The sequence below is a fragment of the Cyanistes caeruleus genome, chromosome 2, assembly GCF_971803275.1.
Source record: "Cyanistes caeruleus chromosome 2, bCyaCae1.hap1.1, whole genome shotgun sequence".
NCBI lineage: Eukaryota > Metazoa > Chordata > Aves > Passeriformes > Paridae > Cyanistes > Cyanistes caeruleus.
This window is the reverse complement of record NC_141702.1, coordinates 29,002,569-29,026,150: the sequence shown is the minus strand read 5'-3', so window position 1 is coordinate 29,026,150 and position 23,582 is coordinate 29,002,569. Positions and strand designations below refer to the sequence as shown.

Below are 23,582 nucleotides of genomic sequence, written 5' to 3'. Positions count from 1 at the left end.
AAGCCTTGATGACACCCAGGAAATACATAAAGAACTTCTCGTTCTTAAGCATTCACATATGAAAACTTTAAGAATTTTATTAATTAAAGGTTAAGGTACACTCTCAGAAAAAAGCTCTGCTTGGTTGGCCATCTACCATATTGTTAAACCAATAAATTACATGGATGAAATAATTTACCTTTTCACCTTCTTCACCCTTACTACCTGGAAAGCCTTGTTCACCCTGGAACAAAAAAGGATAAAATACAAATCTCAAACAAACATTGTTCAAGTAATGGTATTCTTTGAAATAATTTTAATGCATTGAACTTTTATTATAAGACAAAAACAAAATAATTTGGAAGCTGATTGTTTCTCATTCAAAAAGGTGTGAAATGTCTACAAAAAATTGATATGCCTTTCCATAGTTTTGTCAGTTAATAGGAGTAATTTATTTTTCCATTCATCCTAAGGGATTTTCTGAGATTTAAAAATTCTCAACTATTTATTGACTCTAGATCTGCTTATTAAAGTACTTCTATACTTCCACAGAGTCAATTTTAGTACACTTATTCCTATTAATACCTTCATTTTAATTTTTAAATTTGACTAGTCAACTGTGAAGGTCTTCAACCCAGATCAATTGAAAAAATACACAGATACAATTTATGAAAAGAAAACTAATTTATTTCACTTTGAAAACCATATCCAATTACCCAACTATTAAAAACAAAGAAAGAGAAAACACAGAAGGCGTGACTTTTAAACTATTAACTCAAGGTCAGATTATTTCAGCAGATTGAATTCTTTGTCTGATAGTATTTCAATAAAAAGGCCTATTATAATGCTCTTTCCACCTCTAACTTCCGAACCTTTAGCTCAGAAAAGGATCATAGTGTACAATCTTACTACGTTAGCATCTTCATCAAATACAATCAGCAGTCTGTCTATATTATACAAAAATAACACCTGCTCTAGGCTTTTATTAATGTGTACTTGCATGTTTTGTGAGATATACGGAAGACAGATGGGCAAAAGTATATACAGACAGCACAAAAATGACCTAATTAAAAATGCAAACTTTTCCTTTCTCTCTCAAATCATATAGCTGGAGATGGTTTGCATGTCTTTTCCAGTCTCCAGAATTAAGTCTCATGGCCTTGAACAACACGCATGATTTTTTACACATCTGTAGAAGAAAAGAGTGGAAAATATCCAAAGGAAAGCTTATGGTGTTTTTTAAATTCCTTAAAAAAAAATAGACAGAGCAATGTCTAAACATTCTTTCACCCTTCAGAGAGTGTAATTTCCTTAAATAGAAGTCTAAGGTTTAAGTGAGGTTAACTAGAACAGCTGGCTATAGCTTGCAAAAATTCTAGCAGTGTTTTGTAAAATCTTTCAAGTAATGTATCATGTACTGATCATGTACTACACATCTGGGAATTAAATCCAAAGCTTTGGAGATGTGCAGAAATATAAATTATCAAATAATTCTGGACTTTTCATCACTTTCTACAGTGTCTGCCTTTTACTTTTTTCTTTTGGTGGGGGTGGCTTATACAATCAACAGCTCAATTTTAGAAGCAAGCCCAAGACCAAGCAAACAAAATGGTTTCTAGTGAAATAAACTTCCACATGTCCTCACATGTGGAATGAAAGCTTAATTCCTGAAATAATTTACAAATGAGTACGATTTCTGTTCAGTTCATCTGGTTTCCTTTTTTTGTGAAAATTCATGTCAGATATTCTTTTGAAGCCCCTTCCAACCTGGGTTGTTCTATGATTCCCATTTTTCCCCAACTGCTGGACACACAACACAGCTAACACTTACTCTAAAAAAATCATGGAAGTGTTTTCTTCATTTAGATTTTCCATTTGTGTTTTTTACTCAATCCCAAATTAATTATATGAAAATTATTCTGAGATAGAGTCAACATCTCTCTAATTTTAGCTTGTATTCATTGCCTCTCATCTTTTCATTGGACACATCTGATAGAAGTCTGACTCTGGCTTTTCCACACCCACTCAGTATTTGCAAACAGCAACGAGTCTGCACACTGCCCACCACCCCAAATCATCTCACCCTAAGGCTGAACAAGCCCAGCTCCTTCAGCCTCCCCTCTTACATCATGGGCTTCAAGCCCTGGCCAGCTTGGTGGGCCTCTGCTGGACTCACCCCAAGGAGCTGCTCTTTATCCTCTCCAGGGAGCTCCAGAGTGGATGCAGAACTCCAGATGTGGTCTCACAAGCACTCACCAATCACTCCTCCTGGTCTGCTGGACAAGCACCTGCTAAGGCAGCCCAAGATGCTTTGGCCTTATTCAAACAAAGGGCAGCCAGCAGAACTCCCAACTCCCTTTCTGTAGAGCTGCTTTCTAGAAGTCTGGCACCTGTCCTGTGCTGTGGCATGAGGGTATTCCTTCTCAGAGGCAGGCACTCATGTTTGTCTTTACTTAACTTTAAGAATTCTGTGACAGCTCATCTCTCCAGCATGTTGAAAATATTGTTCCTGCCCTACCTTCCAGTGCACTGACTGCTTCCCTGCATTTGATAACATCCATGAACTTGATGAGAACCCCATCATCCATGTTATTAATAAGGATATGAAATAATATCCAGTATTGCCTCATGGGGTGTGACACTTGTTATTAGGTAGCAGTCAGACTGTGTAGCATCATTCCACCTTTGACCTCAATCTTCCACCCACTCTGCTGTTCATTTATCCAGTCAGAACCTCTCAGATTCTAGTGTAATTATATGTCTGAAGACTATGCCAAAAGCCTGGTTGAAATCAAGGTATACAACGTCCACTACTCTCCCCTAATCCACACTGACAGTCATTTTATCAAGTAGGAAATCAGGTTGGTCAGTGTGATTTGTCCTTGGTAATTCCACACTGGCTGTTCACAGTGACCTTCTAGTCCTTCCTATGTTCAGACATGCATTCCAGAATTTGCTACATAATTTTTCCAGGGACAGAGGTGAGGGTGACTGGCCTGCAGTTTAATGGATCCTTCTTGAAGATGGACATGATGTTTGCTTGTTTCCAGTCATCAGTGACCTTCCCTAGTAATCATAATTTTTTGCTAATTACAGAGGGCAACCCTGCAGTGACATCAGCCAGCTGCCCCAGCACCCCTGGTTGCAAAAAGTTTGGTGTCTTGCAAACAGCCAAGTAGCTTAAGTGATCCTTAACATTCTCTTCTGCTTTGGTGGTCAGTGGTTCATCATCACACTCTCTGCTAACATGCTTAAGTAAACTGGCAGGCCTGAGGGCAAAACTAATTAGGAGGAAAAAAAACTTGGTGAGTTTGAAAAGAGGTGAAAAAAAATTTGGGTACTCTCAGCCTTTTCCAAATCTCCCATCCCATTAAGTAGCAGGTCAACTTTTAAAGTTTGCTTCAGCTTTGCTTTTGCTATGGATGAACTTAACAGAAGCCCTTCATGTTGCCCTTAAAACTCTCTTATTAGTTTCAATTCCACATGAGTTTCTGGTTTCCTAACCATCACCACATGCTCTGGAAGTGTTTCTATGTTCCTACTGCGTAGCTCACCTGTGCTTCCACTGTTTACTTTCTTTTCTGTCTGAGGTCAGTTAGAAGCATCTTCTTCACCCATGCTGGCCTTCTGCCATACTATACTCCCTGCATAAAAACATGAAGTGTTCTTGGGGTTTTAGGAAGCTGTCCTTGAAGATTAACCAGCTGAGCCTCTCAGATTTGCAGGACAATTTCAATCATACCTTGGCTTCCTCTTTGCCACACTCAAAAAAAATTTCTCCTTGAAACTCTCCTCAGATGTCTTGTTTTCTAGGCCCCTGAACATAAATTAATTCCCTGCTAGGCCCTCTCTGGATTCTCCACATCTCTTGTGGAAGTGAGGGTGAAGGACTCCCCCAAACATGACCCAGCATACCAGGTGTAGCACCACCAAGCCACTGGTAACTTACTTCAAAGAATTCAAATGCTACAGAAACAGAAAAGTGAAATTTAAAAAGTAGCACATGTATGGCTGGCTTAAATTTTCCTTTGTGTGGCAGAATTCTCATATTAAGTTAGGCAAAACATTTGACAAAAGTTTTTCATGGACAAATATTGATTGCTTGTCCTGATACTCACTGCAGGATTCCTGATCTGATTTTCAGTGTTTTAAATAAGCCTGTAGTACAAGTCCGTGAGATCCTGGCTTTGGATGTAGAAATTGATAGACTGGTAGTCTTGTTGCTGAACAAAATGCTGACTACCTCATCTGCAGAAAATAAGTTCCTTCCTTCCCCTTGTGCTATATTACAGGAAGTGTCTGCCCTAAAGATACACAAATTGCATCAAGGTCATGTTGCAGAACATTTTCTTGAAATTTTAATAACAACAAAATAATGGGGAATTTTTTGTGTGGTCTCTTAATTTGTTGAAGCAGCAGAACTATTTCCCTTACAATTTTCTAAAAGGAATTAGCTGGACAGACATCAAGATTTAATTCCAAATATTTGCCATTAAAAACATCTGCAATCAACAAAATATCTGATCATGTAAAGAGGCAATTTTAACAAGTATTACCAGCAAGGTCTATAATAAATATGTCTCCTTTTGCAAGTTCTGGCCTTCCTACAATATTCCACTTCCGGGAAGGAGCAAAAGATTAAAATGGAAGAATGGAAAAAATGCTGCTCCTCATCACATTTTGCTGAGATCTCAAGATTCTCAAATTTCCAATTTTTGAATTTGTAATCCCGTATTTGAAAAGACCCGTTTGAAGACAGTTTGAAGACAGTTTGAAGACTTAGGCAATTAACCTGGTCTTAATGCAAAATAATACTGCTGGGCAGGTTTGTACCCCAGCACGATGTCCTTTCTCTTTTGAAAGAGAAACCAGTAGTAAAGTTCCTCTGTCACATTATATAACTCAGAAACTGGATATGTAATCCAAGTACCGTTTATGTAGATACTGGACAGCTGGCAAAAAGGATGCTGACACTGTAAACGGTTAGAATGAAACTTTTGTTTGTTTGTTTGGGTATTTGTTTGGTTTCTCTTCTGCCTTGGAGCCAGTGAGACTGGGTTTGCCAGGCGCACCTACTAAGCCAGTTTCCCCCTGAAACAAATTGTACACAGCCATCATTTTACAGACCTAACTCACCACTGAGCTAAATTAAGAGAAAAAGGCATGTAGACATGTATGGCTTCTCATTCTTTTTCTATGGAAGAGCTGAATTCATTTCTAGGGTTATTTATGTCGTTTATCTTGTGCTTGATTAATAGACTTTTTACTTTCAAAATAATAGGCCGTTAAAAATTGCAGATTATCCAATTCTGCAGCAGATATAGCCATAGGTTGCTTCAGACAACTGGACAAAACCAAAATTTAGAGAATTTTGATCACATGAAAAGTTTTCTCAAGATTTATTTCAGGCCCTATTCTGAAGACAGTCCAAAATAGTCTTGTATATTACCCAGGTACCTAAAACTCTGATAATTTTACCACAGCTTCCAGTGTCTCCCCAGTAGCTATCAGGCACCCGAGCACACAGGGATCCATCAGGTCCAACAGGGAGCTGTATGCACAGGGCTGACTGCTGGTTTCTAGGCTCTGCTCAAAGGGCTGATTCAGATTTTTTCCTCATCTCCAAGGGCCCAACTTACTCAGCAGGAAGAAATGCAAATCTTGATCCTCTGCAAGCAGGCAGGCTTGCCCTACTTCCCAAGTGAATGTTCTGTAAATGCTGTTAGTTTACTCTGTCCTCTAACCCATGTTTAAAAAAAGAGCCAAGTAAGTTGTCTGTACAGTTGACTGCCACCCCTGGCTCCCAAATTACTTTCTCCTTACACTGCTCTTGGGGGTTAGGCCATGAAAATTAAGGATCAGATTTGAGTTTTCAAATTCCATTCGGCTAACCAGATGCTTAAAAGTTACATTCAGAAACAGAGAATAAGTAAAACCTAACACCTTGTTAACAAAAAGTGTTTTTAAAAGGTAACTACTCAAGCTGAGTAACACAGTAAACTTCTTCAATATCTGCATAAGGAGTATTTGAACAAAAGAAAAAAATAAATCAAGAATTTTGAGAGCTACAGACAATTAAATTCTGCATTTAGTATATAGCTTTACAAGGAAAAGGTATAGTTAAAATCTTAGTAATGTCTCATTTAGAATTAAAATGTAAAATACTGCAGTGATTTCCTTTCCCACTTCTTCTTAGCCAAGTGTATTAAATAATTACAGACCTAGTGGGAACCTAGATCTGCCTCTCAGAGCTAAGAACCACCCTCCATTTACAGATTCATGAAATATGCCACCATGAATACCTTAATTTTTGTCATAATTAAACTGCAGTTACTGAGCTAAATTCTGGTAGAATTCATCTGTGCTCATATGGCTTCAAATAGGAGCTTAGAAGACTTGTTAAAAGAATCTAAAATGAAACACTTTCTCCATTCCATTCATGGATCTGATGTCCTTGACAGAAGCTGGCTCTAGTAACTTGCACACCACCCAACTGAGTTTTCTGACCACGCCAAGATTCAGCAACAAAAGAAAGTTTTCAAAGTTCACTTGTTTGATTCCAAGCCAAGCAGGAGACAAATGTCTCACAGACATAAAAGGAACAGAGACAAAGAAAAAACTGCAGTCTCTCTTAAAAACAGAGAGAATAAAAGAACAATTATTCAACAGAATGATACAAATAATTAAGCAAACAAATACAAAGTCCTCATGACATAATACAATTACAAATACATCTTAAAATAGCTTGCTAAAATGGCATTTCTGTAACTCCACACGTGGCTCAGATTCCAACATCTTCTTTCCAGCTCCTGTCTTTAACAATACATGGTAGCGTACTGGGGAAAAATTCTAATTAATCATTAAAATTAACCCCTAGCCCTTCATTTTCTCTAGATTTACAGGATGCATAGTGGAAAATTCTTCATAGTCTGCTATCAGATAATAACATTCCATCTTCCCTGCTATACTGGATCACTGTGAACCCCCAAAACACAATCACAGGTTTTTTTATGAAGACAAGCCATAGATCTTCTGTCTTACATTGTTTAATCAGTGCTCTGCAAATTATTTCTTCAACACAACAATGCAAAAATACAGTTTTACATCAATATCATCAGTATTGATTCTTATTAAATCTAAAATGATTGATGTTGCGATTGATCTAAATGTTACAATGTATTTATAGATATGGTCCTTAATATATTTTTAATTTATTGATTTTGCAGGTTATAATTGAACTGCAACACCTTATAAAAACAGAGATTTGGTTTATACCTAAGAATTTTGAAAGTAGAATGAGATGCTTTGTATGTGTGTATTTAGCAACCTTCTCAGAATGCATTTACACCAGTTTTTACACCTTGCTTTCCACATTTAGCTATTTCCCCTCCCCAAATAAAGGACTTTTCACTAAAAAAAATTAAAAAGAATAAAAGAAGAGTATCTTAACATACAAGTATATGAACTTTATCAGGAGCATTGTTACCTGTATTGTCAAACGCTATGGTAGCAAAAAATTAATTAGGAATCACATTATCTGAACACACACATACAAAAAAAAAAAAAAAAGCAAAGGAGCCAAAAAAAAAAACAAGTGTTGAAAGAAACTTTTATCAGTCACTTGGAATACATTTTGCTATTTGGACTATTTTAGGCACTAACAAGATTTACAATTCCAAACATGTTGGAACTTCATGAGATTTTCTTCAAGGCTGGGAAAGAGAAACAATTACTGTAAAATGCTTTAAGCATTTTTCAGACATGATTCTGCAAAGCAGTCAGATTCTTCTCCATTCTCAATATGAAAACCAAATATTTTTATTTTTAAATTTATAGGGCAGTGGCAGTAGCTTGATTTACAAAATAGGCTTGATACTCCAGGGTTACTAGCAAAGAAATTCATCTTCATAGATGCAAAATCAGCACAGTCAAACACTACTTAGTGTTTTGATAATTTATGGATATGTGCCTTCCATTAGTCTAAGTATGCCAGACCCTTGGAATAATCTAATAGCCTGGTGTTTTAAAATGAGGACAACTATTTTTAGCATTGCAGAAATGGAGCGGAATGTTCAACAACATAGTGTTAGTGGGCTTGAGCAGCATCCTCCCCCGTGGAGCACGTACCCAGATAGTGCAGAGCCACCAGCAGGGGCAGAGCTTTGCCTTGAACAGATAAAAATCCCACACCAATTACAGTCCTTTATATGACACCTTTCTTAGCTTACTAGAATATTTCCTTGTTTCTTTAAACAGGCTCATGTTAATGGTTAGGATCACCTGATAGAATATTAGTTACATAAAAATATATTCAAAACATATTTATTAAAACTTGCCCCATGAATTTCCTGGATTACTCGTGTCAAGAAGTTTCTGCTGAACATTATGACATTTTGGCTTCACTGCATCTACCAAGCCTTTCATTCCCTCTTGGTTACTGCTGAGCTACCAGCACTTCCTGAGTACTTGCCCAGTGCTATCCTTGATGCAAACTTGATCCATGTGAGCAAGAATAAGATCCTTCCTTAAAATAACCTGATGAAGAAGGGCTTGTGACAGGTAAATAATTCATTTCCTCTGCTCTGTCCCGCTTCCACAGCAGCCCCAGCGGAACAGACGCACCATGGTTTGTCCAAGGGGGTCAGGGCAAGCCAGAGGGCTCATGTTAAGTAACTGCTCAAAAGAAGAGCAAATGGCAATTAACCCTACTGATCTTATTTGCATATTATAATACAGACTGAGTTCAGAAGGCACCAATTTTTCCTCATTCTCATCACTTCCCATTACCCATCTTTGGGACAAGACTAACTTGCCTATTCATTCAGGCAACTGGATGTTAATATACTCCAAATTAAATGACACTTGAAAATCTAGGTTTTGGTGCTTTGTATTCAGACTAAAGAATCAGCAGTTGTAGGCAGTTCAGAGCATCAGAGAACATGGCCACAGGGCTCCTTACTCCAGACTGTACTCTCTTTAGGTGGCATTTTTTCCTTTTTTTCCTTTTTTTAACTATGATTTTTTTTCCATGTCTCAAAAAGTATGCAACTCACATAATATCTGTATTCAAATACATAAAACATATTTTCATACATAAAATACATAAGTCAAAAGTTTGTTCCTATATTTACCTCCCACAAAATATTTCTACTCAACGGATGAAGTCAGACAAGTTGTTCTGAAAACCAAAGATGAAATGATGACTCCATTTATTGTTGTGCACAGCTACAATCAGGTATACTGTTTGTTTTCCCCACCTTTTTTCTTTGGTAATAAACTGACTGAAGTCTTTGGGATATATGTCAAGGACTGGTTTCTGTGCCATCAAAAAAGTATTAGCAGAAGCAGAGCCTTTGCTATCAGGTCTTCTTTCTGCCTTTGGCAATTACAAGTGGTACTCACTGCTACTGCATGTCCTTGAAGAGGTGAAAACTTAAAAATGCAGTGCAGACACAGATTAAACATGGCTAGATAACAATCCAGTTCATTTGACCTACAACATCATACACAGAACATAAAAAAATGCAAACAAAATTCAAAAACATTTCCCATAGAGTAGTGAGAATATGCAAATAGGCTTCTGGCTGAAAAAAGTTCTCAAAAATTTATCAGGTCTTATAGGTGAACAGTTTAAAAAATTAAGTCTAACCCACTGGATATTTCCATTATCTGAAGTTTAAAGAAGTTTGAAGCAATCTTACACTCATGGACGACTGATAGTTTATTGCAACTATGTTTTTTCCCTTACAGCAGGTCTGTCAAAAGGAAAATTGCCTGACCTACACACCATCTATTAATTTATTGCTAACCCAACCATAACATAGTGTTAAAGTAAATCCAAATCCTATTAAAGTTTCAACAAAACTGGAAAGTAATCTAATTGGCCCTGCTCAAATAATATTTGAAATGCAATAATGCCAAATGAATGTTAAAAAGCATTAGTCAATATGAACATATTGCTGATGTTTTTCAAAAATAATGTAATATATTATGACTATTATACTCAACACAATAATTGGACCTTCAGGTTTATATTAGGAATGTAAACAGCATTGGTCAACCTCTTACATCTCAGATGTTATTCTTTATAAGAGGACTATTATTGTCATCATCACTATCCTGTTCCATAATCTGAAGATTCAGGAGGCAGATTCTCAGCTGGTACAAATGTCAATTTTCACCAAAATAGAAAAAAAAAAAAATTAAAAAAAAAATCAATCCTGAGACCAACTTCGATGTCTAACCACACAGATATGAAATGAAAAAAAGCAGTAGAAAAAGTAAACATTTAGGGTGAACCAGAAATGAACAGAACTGCATATAGACCAAAATTTCTAATCTAAGAACTGCCGCATCAGTACTTAAAATTCCATATTCTTGGTGTGCTTGTAGCTGCAAACCTCTTTTCAACCAGAGATAAATAAATCAGTTCAAGGTACAGTTTCCAGATCTCCACTTACACATAGATTTTTATGGTTTTTCCAAGATATTTTTCTACTCACTTCCAAAACAGTGCTTTTTGATATCTATTGTGTTTTGGAGGCAGATTAAGAGGATATACCAACCACATATCTAGTACTCCAACTCACCTAGCCTAACCTGGGAATCCAGGATCAGCAGATCTACTGTCAGCACAGGAGCCCTGGAGCTGCTCCCTAAAGGTAAGTCCCATGAATTCTGAGCACCTCTGGGGATAATGATGACATCTCAGCCTAGTAGGGTTGGAATTTTCCCTTTCAGGCCTTTTCTTAACCTCTTTGAAGTTTGTTAGCCTACTCTGCTTACTACATCTTGGATGCCTGACAGAAAGCAATGTGTCCACCATCTGCGGGACACAAGACTTTTGTGTGAGTTTTTAACCATCCTCTCATTAAAGCCTAATGTTTATTTAGAGAATCAACAATACTCTGACACCCATTTCTCCAGATGCATTCCTTTCTCATTCTTCTGTGGTTCAGCAGAAGTTCTGCCAGTACAGTGTATTCTAGAGGGTGGTATTTCTTCTGGCTGTTTGACAACATTGGCAGTATAACCCTGTCACTGCAGAGACTCACACATTTCTCCTAATAGATTCTGAAGTCTTACCTTTTTCCAACTCATGATACCAGAAGACAAAAATGTTCAGACCAAAGTATGGAGAAATGGGGTGGGGAAGACAAACTGGCCACAGTCAGCTTAGGTTCCCATTAGTCAAAGATGACAGGCAAAATCATCCTGCCACTCTTCTTTATTTATTGATGCCTTTACTAGCAGAGTTCCTATCATGGTACTGACTAACAAATGTTGTTTTCTCATTAAAACAAAACCCATCTCTTCCTACCACCTAGATTGCTACTGAGACAATCTCTCCAATTATGCAGTGTGCTTTAATGCAGCTTACAACACAGCTTCAAAAATTCATTAAGGAATAGCGCTGTACACATTGTACACAATTCCCATCTGTTAAATAGTTTCCTACCTTTGCTCTTCCCTAGAGAGGGTGCACCTTTATCAATAGTGTATCTCCACAGGACAGGGAATTTCTTTTACTCCATGTTTGTGCTACTCTGTCTGAGAAAGTCCCAAAACCTTGTCGTGTTATGGGAAGACACACTAACACAGAGCATAATGGCCATAGGCCAGATGTCTGGCACTCTCCTTCCATTCATACTTTTAAAGAGAATTTTCATTCTGTGAGGTGGACAGCTAAATAATTATTTCTTTTGATATTATTGCAAATAATATGCTGTGTATCTTCCATGTGGAAAGGTAACAGGTTATGACTATTAAACAAAGTTAATTACAAATTAATTTATCCTGCTTAGAGCCTTATTTCAAAGTAACATGTTATTTTCATGTGTGTGGGACAATCAGAAGAACTGTTATTCACAATAGAAAGGGAGCATAGGGAAAGGGGTGAAGAAAAAGCATTAGCTGACTAGTTTCTCTGTATCTGTTAAAGAAAAAAAAAAAAAGTCTGTCTTGTGTGAGGTACTTGTTAAACGCAAATCAAACACCTGTCACCCAGCTGGGCCACGTGTGTCACTGCTGAGCCATCTGCAGGAGCACAGACCGTGCCAGTTGCTTTACTTAGCGTGGCCTGGGAACAAGAATCCATTAGACAAAAAGTCAACAGTGGAATTAGCAGCACTTTTTCTTTTAGTGCCCTTCCACTTACTTGTTTGACTTCTTGTGCTTCTATTTTTGGGAGCCTCATGCCAGAGCAACAGTGCTGACTGCTGATTAGACAAGACTTGGCCCGGCCTCAGCGTGTCACATTGATTTAATCGGTTCAGACTTGAAACATGCAGTATGCATCTTAGGTGTTTATAAATATGGGCCAGCAGTGAGAACTAAAATAATAACACATTCTGGTTTGCAATACATATGAATGATTTTACTCTACTAATAAAACAAAGTTTTTATTTCCACCAATTTGGTATCTGTGAATTTTAAAAAGCAATTTACACTGATTTTGGAATATAAAACCTATGCTACAATTTTAGTGGATTTGGGGGCAAGAAATATATTCATTGCCATTAAAAGTGCACATATAAGCTCCACTTACTTAAATTTTAGTAATATAACTCACCCCTGAAAAAAGGGCAAAGGAGATTTAACAAGCCACGAGTCACAGCAGCCAACAATATTATCTACAACTTCTGTATAATTTGTACTATGTATAAATTTTCTACCCTATGAAATGAAGATTTTTTTTAAAAAATCTAATGTGCTATTCATAATAGGAGTTATTATCCAGGCAGAAAATACTCTTATATATAATTTAAATGAAGCACAATAACAATATCCATAGTTATCCTAATATAGATCAATGATTCATCAAATTAAAAAATCTAGTATTCTATGAGGTTCAATACCTAGTGCCTTAAAGGAAGACAAACAAAACTAAGCAAAATGTGTCAGACAAGATGTACAATGTGGCAGTACAGTGAGAAAGTTCCTTCCTCCCCAGTTAGTCCATTTCCTGCAACACACCGCTGCCAACTTTCACAGTGCAATAATGGGTGCTTTTCTTAGAGCTCTGCATTCTGATGAGATGTGGAAAGTTCAGAATATCAGTTTCAAAACCTACAGTCTCTACCCCTCAAAAATTAAGGGAAGAAAGAGAAGACTAAAATCTATGTGCCACAGAAACCTTCCAGAAATATCCAATGAATACAATTTATGAACAATTTGAGGAAGGATCCTCAAGCCTCCCCTGCCCTTTCAGTCTCTATAAGGTCCTGACTGAGGCTTTTCAAACACAGTTAAGAATCCCAGAGCCAGGCAGACTCACAGCTAGAGTATTCATGACTCTCTGATTAAGGAACAAAGGGCTGTATTTAACGGTTGCATTATTTAACAACCACATTATGTTTTACTTCCACGTTACATAACAGGCTAACAAAGGCCTGCCCTGCACAACACTATGCCATGCTCTGCTTTGCTCCCAGCATCCAAGACCCCTCAGAAATGAATGGTGACCTTTGGTTGCTTTGGCCACACCTCACGTCACATCCCAAAGGCGGCTGCCGCACTCCAGGCCCCCATGCCCAGCCACCTTCTGCTGATTAATGCAGTTCCAGTGCACCTCCCACTCTTATCTCACCAGTGTCGCTTGCCTGCAAGGCACCACGGCTTTGATGCCAAGCAATACAAGTAATGTCTGGCTCCAAAATCACATTTTTAATTTTGTTCTACTGAGACATACTAATCTGATTTTGAGGGAACCCATGAGAGCACAGAAGACAATGCTGTAACTTTCCTCAAAGGGGACTGAAGCATATTTCCTTTACCTCAAAAAGCAATTGTTCTTTAATTAAAATATGAAGTCTTTGCTCACCAACACCTACAGCAGTCACCAGCACCATTCCCTCCAGAATAGAAATGAAACCCAAGCAGTGTCAGTGCATGCCAGGTAATTTGATTCCACAGAACTTTCTCTCAAGAACTGAACTGAACTGCTGTCGTTTTGCTTTAGGAATTGAAAAACCAGGGAGCTCAACAGTTCCTGGAGTTGTGAACTGCAAAAATCACCTAATAAGGCAAAAATAAGTCAGCACAGCAGACAGCTCTCTGGAATCAAATTTATGATCAAAGGCTATTCAAAACACTTTCTTGTAATGTTAAGGAGAGAGCAAGAGCAAGCAGGCAAGAACCATACATGCTGAAGCAATGAAACAAGTTTTGGAAAACATAATGATCTAAAGTGTATTTTCCAAGTAAGAAAATTTATTTTATTTTTAAGCATATCTATGTATCACAAATCTATTGAGACCTACTATTTTCATATGTCTGTCTCTTAAAATCAGATGTATATTAATTTTACGCTATGATATCACTCTAAACACAAAAAGAATTTAAAATTGTAGAAAATTTGTTGCTGCAATAGATGGCATCCAACTTCCTGATTTACCATCACCAGCAATTCTCAAGCTTTAAACTTAGTGGTAATAAAATTTCCAATTGGACCACATTCTTACAGTTCACAACTCCCTTACTTCGAAAAGATTTCTGATGTCAAATATTTTTCCTGTGTTACTGGTTATGTTATCTTGATTCTGTTACAGACTCTAGAGAAAACAGCACAAAGATTTTTCAAAAGTTGTATAACTAACACAATTTATGTCCATACGTGATCTAAGGATATAGAAATACAACTGATTAGCAGTGATGGGATCCATAAATTGGATGAATTTTGGATTTGTCCAAAATTGGACATTGAATTAGCTAAACTAAGTAAGATGGCTTTAAGCAGTATCTATCCAGTGCTCCACATGCATTTTGGAAGTTTTCTCAAAGACGCTGATGAGCTACTTAGGAAATATCCTGATCCCTGTCAAGGATCTGTGCAGGACATGAAATGTGGAAGGCAATATGTCCAGAGACCTTTCAGGACAGCTGCAAGGAAAAGACTGCATTACTGAAAACTCAACACCAACGCCTCCTCAGATTTGTACGTTTACATGAGTGATTAATGCTTCAGAAGCATATGCTGAGCTGGCACCACAGGCCAAACATCCATGGCTCTTCTGCAAAGTCAAATATGCCCTGGAAAATTCTAGAGTTTGCATAGCCTAGCTCGAGCAATGGGGAAAGCAGATCAATGGCCATAAGGATGTCCACAATAACATTTTGATTTGGATGTACATTTAACAAGTTTCCATTTGTGGATTTCATGACACAGCTGGCCCTGAAGCCCTGACCAAGTAGTAACTCAGTATGGAGATGGATATTAAAAACATCTCTGACAGCAATTTGAAGTCACATGCTACACTAACATGTAATTTTATTTTTTTTTTCAAAATTTTAAGTTCATGTATATAGCAAATCATGTTGGAAAACAAAGCACTGGACATTTCTAAACCATGTTTTATATTGAAAAAATAATCTTATAATGCAGCTCATAATTTTCTCAGGTACCATTAAGGGAAAGAAGAGCTCTTCCCACCAGGCAATGGTGTTCAGGAAGTTCAGGAAGCTGTCTTGGTAGCACTCATACGACAGATGGTATCTGTCTCACATTTCAAGTAGCCTTTTATTAATTATTCCCTTACCTGTTCCAAATATAAAGAAAACAAAATTCCAATAGGATAATCAAATTTATAAAAACTGAAATCAGTTTTTGGTTTCCAAGTCAGTTAAAACTTAAGACAGTACAGTGATGTTGGACTTGAGAAAACTGAAGTTCCAGATAACCATAGGACAGATAAATAAATAAAAACACTACAAGTAGCATTGTTTCTTCCAGTACTATTATCTTCTAGCTCACAAAATATGTGAGTTCATGTACATTTTGTTGTATCATCATCACAAATACATGTGCTTGAAAAAAAAGGACTAATCCTTTTATAGATACCTGCTGAATAGTTTCATGTAAAACTAATTTCATGTAAATCTCATTTTCAAAGTACAAATAGCACTCATACAGCTGGTAGAGCTCTTGAAATGGACATTTCCTTTTTTCTCTGGTCTGACTTCGATCTCCATCACATTTTACATGTGATTTTACATGATCTCCATCACTATGAATTGTATACTGTGAATCATAAGAAAACAATTACTACAGAGATTTGGAGAAAGGAGAATACACAAAACCAGTTTAATTTGGTAAATCTTTTGAATATAATCTAAGTTGTGGAGAAATAACCAATTTTTGATTTACATATGCATTTCTTTCTTTGTCTAAACTATTTTATTAATATATTGCAGGAGGATCTACAGAGTGTAGTAGCAAATGCACATCATATTAAATAGCTCACTGCTTCAAGCTTACATGCAAGATAAGCTATTTTAAAAAATTACTTAATATATTTAATATTTTAGGAATAGTGTTCATAATCTAGGCTGCAAAAATCAATAAACTTAAGCCATTTGAAAGTCAAATATTCAAAGAGAATATTGTCACAATTACTTCACAAAATGTAGTTTAAGTGACATAGATACATGACCTCCATCACTATGAATTGTATCATTGTATCATGAGAAAGTAATTACTATAGAGGTTTGGATAAAAGGGAATGGACAAATCCAGTTTTATTTGGCAAATCTGAATTTCCTGAATTATCTTGCCACCTACATCAATTTAATTTTTCAGAATGTAGTCACTGATAAAGAAAAAAAAAAGTAACTTCATAGTAGAAAAATTAGAAAAATATGGAAAGGAAAATAATTCACCTTAGCTTGAGTCCTTTTGAGCCTTAGTGCCATCAGCACATTCTCAGAATCATAAGGCCTTTCTGGCTAGCAGGACTCATAACACACATAAGCCATAGAATTGTTAAGGCTGGAGAAGACCTCTAGGATGGAGTCCAACCATTAACCTAACACTGATATCTCCACCACTAAACCACGTTACCAAATGCCACATTATTTGAACACTTAAAGGGATGTTGACTCAAATCACTTCCCTGGACAGCCTATTCCAATGCCTGATCACCCTTTTGGTGAAGAAGTTTTACCTAATATGCAATCTAAACCTCCCCTGGTGTGACTTGAGGCCATTTCGTCTTATCCTGTTACTTGTTACGTGGGAGAAGAAACCAACACTCACTACAGTCTCCTTTTAGGTTCTTGGAGAGAGTCATAAGGTCCCCAAAAGGCTTAATACTTTGTATAAAAGTACCTGCCACGAACCAGGAGCTCTCTCCTGCTACACTTCTCAAGTACGCAGAGATTGTCTACCCCCTAAAATGTATATGCCAAAATGGTTGAGAGATTCACCTTGACTGACAGTGCATCACAGACCAGCAGGAAACAGCCCCGTAACCCAAACAGGACTTTATCATTTAGCATCCAGAACTTAAATAAACTTTCAATTTGAAGCTTTGTTGCCATGGCATTATAGAGCAAGAAGCTAAGAGAAGGAAAGGACTTGACTTATTTGCATGAATGACACAAGAAGTGCAGGAAAAAGAAAAATTTCAACTATACAGAGGAAAATTAAACCCAGCTTGTTCAAGTTTACAATAACTCCTGCAGGAAAGTAAAAAATGAGCTCCCTATAAGTGAGAACACTGAGATCAGGTGGTTGGTGGTATTTTTACCCCCCTTATCCTCAGAAAATGTCTATCACATTTTTAAGGCTTGAGGACTTGATCTTCTAATCATGGTTCAAAGTGCTGTCAGACTGTTTGGAAACACCATAAAAGGAGGATCATAGAAAAGCTCGGGTTGAAACAGATCTTGAAAATTATCTAGTTCTGCCATGGGCAGGTGGTCTAATGCCACCCATTAGACCAGGTTGCTCAGGGCCCCATGCAACCTGACCTTAAACACTTCCAGGAATGAGACATTTACAACTTCTCTGGGCAACCTGTCCCAGCGCCTCACCATCCTCCAAGAAAAGAATTTCTTCCTGACATGTTATCTAGAGCTCTCATATTTCAGTTTAAAACCATTCCCCCTTGACCTATCATTATCTGCCCATGTAAAAAGCAGCTCTCTCTCTTGTTTTATAGCCCCCCTGTAAGTAGTAGAAAGATCCATCACATGATATGCTTTGTGCATAGACCCAACAAAAAACACGTGCCAAGGAAGTCTGTAACAATCCCCCAGTGGGTGCTAAGGAAAGGACCTGCACACATTGAACCTGTATGGAAGTAAGACAATGTTATGACTTCAGTTAGGGAGAAGCCTGTGGGTCACACCAGCAGGAACATTGTCTCTCCTTTTCAGCAGTACAGAACAACACCAAGAAAATACTTGAACTTTTTAAAATAGAAATACTGTACAGTGATGTATTGACCTTGCTCAGGTTATACCATTGATGTGACCACAGCAGTGATGGGTGAAGACCATTCTTAATGGCTGAGCAATTGGGGTTTTTTGTCATTATGAGTCTAACTGCTTGTTCAGGGTTGGTTAATTTCTGGAGCAGATAGGTGACTGTCATAACATATCTTAAAGCAGTCCAGTCACCTCAAATCTCCACTTCAGTGGCAGATTTAATTTCTCACGCCATAGCCAGTGCTCTGGCTACAATCCAGTTATACTAAATGGCTCCAGAAGCGTATCCAGAGGCAATTTCACTTGCTAATCACCAAAAAGTAGGCTAACACAGTGTTTTCTTCAACACATTTCTTCTGTTCACACAGCCTTTGCTGAACATTGCCAGGACAGAGCCTAAGGCCGCACACATATAGGGATTATGATTGACCACAACTTCTAGTTGTTCTTGTATCATGGATTGACAGACACCTTGAAGAAGTGTGCCCAGAAGGCTGAGCTACAAATCAGTCCCAATTGCAGGAAAGGGATCATGCCACTGTATTCCATCTCTTCTGATGGCCTACATAGAAAGCAAATTTCCCTTCAAGGGAAGACTACTACCCTCTTATTTTAGAATTATTAACAAATACCTCAGAACTATCTTCTCTGATAATCTCAAGAGTTTGTCCTGTTGCCCCATGGTGATTTAACTGTTTAAAAGAAAAATCTCTTAAGACAGTTTCTTGAAAAAGGATGGGGATGAAGGAACTAGATAGGAGGACATCAAATAGACAGTCACATATGTAATGGTGCTGACTATCTACTGTGTTGGGACTTTGGGGGCCTGGGTCTGCATTAGATTCTTGACTCTCAAGGTTGGTCATAAGCACCATGACACTGACCTCTTTTAACCAAAGGCAGCTGAGACAACAGGCATCTTGTGGTGTGCCACCAGTCAATGAAAATGTCATTTTTTACTTTGGCAGCTTACAAGAACTGCATGAGAAAAATCCACAAAACTGCAGAATTATGGCCAGCACACTCCTCTGTTTTCTTTGGGGTGTTAAGACTATTCTTATGTTACCATAGAGTCATCAAGCCTTAAACTCTGTTCTCTGTATTAGCCCTCAGCAGATCCAACCTCTTAATTGGTGAGAGCCTCCTAGAAGTCTACACCACTTACTTGTGTAAAATAAGTGTAAAAAATTGTAAAAAACTGTAAAAAAAGTGTCAAAAATTTGCCACAGCAGACTGTGGCAAATCCACTGCAGCATTTAGTGAATGGGAAATTATGCTGTCAGCGACGATATGTCTTGAAAGTGACAGAAGGCAAAGTGTCACATTTGAAGACAGGCTGAACAATTTTCACACTTAAGATCCCTGAAACTCAAGGCCACACATGAAGCCGTACAGATGTCTCACCATTTACCCACATCTTGGAAATCAAGTATATGAGCGTCAAGCACTGTTCCAGGTGATCCTCCTGTCAAGATTCTCTCAAGTAATAAAGTCCATTGCATAGTATTATTGTAAATTTAGTTTTTCACAACGTCAGGTATATTTGAGATAATCAGTCTAAAGAAACAGGACTTCCAACAGCCAAGTTTATCTCATTCTAACATATACATCTAAAATACATCAAATGAATTGATATTGCTGCTTGTGCATAACAACATGAGTAAAAGCAAAGGGGTATTGCAGTGGATAGGTTTTGGGACTGTTATCAAAAGCACCTCTGTTCTTTGAAGCCTCAATCTTCACTTAAATTTAAAAAAAAAATTAAATTTAAAAAAAAAATTCAAAAAACTATAATTTCTTTTTCCTTCTTCCTGTTTCTAACTAGTGCCTCAAGGGTTCATCTGCATAAAGCTCATAAATACACAGTGCAAAAACATAAGAAAAGTCATACTAAGCAATTTAACATCTCCAGCAACAGATAACATGTGCTGAAGGCCTTAAGAGGATACACAAACAGCAATAGCTCCTCAGAAAACTCTCCTAGCACTGCACAGTCTGCCCCTCAACATCCTGAAATGTGGAAGATACTTTTGCAAGCAACAGTGCTTAGAATATGTTGAGTTGCAAGGGACTCATCAGAATCTTCAAGTCCACTTCCTGGCCCTGCCCAGAATACCCCAAGAATCCCACCCTGTGTCTGAGGGTCCAAATGCTTCTTCAGCCCAGACAGGTTTGGTGCTGCTCCTCCTCTTCATTGTCTTTAATTCTATGTCAGCATCTGGAACACCACACTTAAGGGAGCACAAAAATAAAAGATTCTACAAATGTACATAGTTCTTGATATATCACCTGGGAGAGACCCTGTCAGCACCTTTCACAAAAAGATGAAAATAGTGATTCCAGCTCCAGAAAGGAGCTAACGCACGCAGCACTGCCCTGCTCCACACTCCAGCTAGCAGAAGCTGGATAGCTGGATTTCAGTTCCTTCATCTAGCTATGCATGTACAAAATACTTGGCTTCCTTTTTTTATTTTCAAAGTTTTAAGCTTTGACAGTTTCGCATTTCATGGTAGTTCATTTTTAATTTGCAGCAATGGTATTTTATATAGGCTGAATTAAAAGACTTGTAATGTTCAGAAAAAGTACAATGTCTGGATACTAAATAAGATCTGACTGTTGAGCTTCATGTAAACTAACAGGAGCTTTGGGATTTGGCCTGACAATGAATTTGCAAGGCGCTTAGCAAAAAAACCCAAACAATATTAACCATGGAAACTGTAATAATAATAACTTGGACTGGAAAAGCAATGTAGCCTGGTAAGTTTAAAGTAAGATAGCATCAGAGTAGGAGCTAAGAAAGAGTCAAGGGAAAACACAGCTTCACTCTAGATCAATCTCAATCTGCAATGCTTTACAATAACTCTTTCCATTAATTCACATCTAGGACACAGTAAAGTAAAACACTGTCTGTCTGGATCAAAACAAAGGCTTCTCCAGTCAATTACCGAGCTAAAATTATGGCAACAGCAGATGTCTACAGAAAAATATAACAACAGGGCAGTCATAAAGACTTCTCCTGTGGTTTTCCCAGATTCCAGCCTCTTGAAGTACAAACAGGCTGACACACACCATGGAATTTTACTCCATTAATTTTCTAATACATTTTCAGACTTTTCAGGTTTTGTGGCAGTGTTCAAACTATAACATTGTAACAGGAATAATGAGTTCTTTCTATCCTTTTTGAACCTGCTATCAGGTAGCTTTGATGCTCTAATTCACACACTGAAGAATAAAATAAATAAAAAAAATAAATCCCTGTTAATCCCTTCTGCTCCATTCAGGACTGTACAGAGAACAGAACATGACACACTTTTTCTTAATTGTGCCTTCTTCAGGTTGAAGTCCACATTGTCACACTTTAATTGGAAGTTATCCGGTGCTCTTGATCACTCTTGACACTTCTGAATCTTTTGTACTATTATTAGATTCACATTGAAATGTGAGAACCAGAACTGTATACATCATTCAAGTTGCAGCATAATACAGATAGATTCATTAAAAATGGTGAAATTAAAATGCTTTTGGTTTGTTCCCTATTCTCTTCCTAGTAATTCGTAAATACTGTTTGTTTATTTGACTAGTGCTAAACAGTGAGTCCACGTTTTCCTTGATCTGTAACTCCAAGATCACTAGTAACAGCTAGTCCAGTCTGGCATGAAATGCATAATGCTTCTTTGTTTTCCTCTTCACTTGCCTATTACTTTCTCTGACTTTTACATACCACTTGACAAGTCAGTTCTTCAATGCTGTGAAGTCCTTTGAACATCTTTGCAGCCATTTTTCTACCAATATAACTTAACATCAGTAATGAATACCTTAATTTTTACTCTTAACTTTTCTAATATACATCTACTTCCCATTTTTAAAAATTATCAATTTGAGACAGAAATAGTAAGTAAAAATAATAGACAATTACATAATTTTATGTCCTGTAAACTCACAAATTTTAAGCCTGACAGCAGCAAGCTGTTTGCTCAGTGTTATGAGGCTGTCTCTATAATGAAGATGCTAGATATTAGACTTACAGACTTCCTCTAAAAGAGGTAAGTAGCACTGAACCCATTAAGTGCATACAATTGTCCTAGTTTGCACACCAGCATTCTGAAATGAAGTGAAACATATCCTGGAATACACCAGTAGGCTGGCACACATTCTTAGCCATGGCTATTCCAAATCTTTGATTAAGAAGTTAGTGGTGTTTATCTCAAACTCTACGAAGCAGAGTGTTGAGTGCACGAGAGCTCTTATCTAAGCTTGCAGATCACAAATTGGGCAAGTGGAACAAGTACCTTCCTTTAGTTCTGTATATAACCCCACTTCTTGAGGGGAAAAAACCCCACCAAACATGTGCACCTGCAGAGAATACTAATGGTTTGAACAATTTCATCAGTGCGCTACAAAACATGGCAGTACAGGTAAGACACTAATTAATTGACAGAAATGTTCTATCTTCTCATTTCTGCACACAGTTACAGAGAAGCTGCTGACATAATGAACACTTCCCGTGAGTTAAATCTCATATTGACAAACACGAACATACCTTTTCGCCAGGCAGACCTGCAACGCCGTCTGGTCCTTTCACACCCATCTCACCCTACAAAACAAACCAAACAATCAGAAGCTATACAGACTTCTGAGGTTAACAACAACTACTCAGGTCACATCAGACTCAATAGACATGTCATTTGTCATTAGACAAATATTTGCATATCCACATTTCCATAAAAGCAAGTCCGCCAAATTTAAAGGAATTCATTGCAACAGAAGACTGAAACCAAGAGGGTCTGTTTTCAGTTCTACGCTGAGAAAGCTCAGCTTGTAATACAGATTTTTGTAAAGTCACGTGCACACTATATTTTTGAGAGACACTATTTAAATTCTTCTCTCCCTCCCTTTTATCCTCTCAGAGAAACCAAACCCCAAGCCATAAGAAATATATAAGAAAATTTCAGTTTTGAGGGATAAATGACTGACTGATCAGGAGAGTTATGGAAGATCCCATGAGCTGTTAATTGGACCATAAGTCTTAAAAATTACACAAGAAAACATCAAATCCAGAAATTTTGCTAAATAATAGAAAGTATAAGGTTTAAAAAATTTAAAATAAAAATCATTAGGATGCCAGAGGAATACAAAAAAAACACTGAAACCATATAGTCTTCATTTAAAAACAAAACAAAACATTAGATGCCTCTGCTTCTACCAAGAAAAGAATATTTTCCAGCAAGAATAACATCATAACTCTGCTTTGAAATGAAGTTATTAACGTTTCTGAAGTTGAGAAAGGAGCAGTGAGATTAGCCAGAAGTACACAAAAAGAGTTGTATCAGAATCATAAAGGTTAAAAAACTTCTCCAAGATCATCAACATTTGACTGAACACCACCATGTCAATGA

The 23,582-nt window shown here is 37.4% G+C and overlaps 1 protein-coding gene across 1 annotated transcript in view; it reads right to left on the bottom strand.

Annotated features, from left to right (window-relative positions):
* The window catches only part of COL19A1 (collagen type XIX alpha 1 chain), a 181,560-nt gene that overhangs the window by 115,656 nt on the left and 42,322 nt on the right, over positions 1-23,582 (bottom strand). Inside the window, exons 10-11 of the mRNA XM_023922405.2 lie at positions 22,727-22,780; positions 179-223 (exon numbers count right to left, since the gene is read on the bottom strand). Of these exons, the coding sequence (XP_023778173.2) occupies positions 179-223; positions 22,727-22,780 (99 nt within the window). The remainder of the gene's footprint in view (positions 1-178; positions 224-22,726; positions 22,781-23,582) is intronic.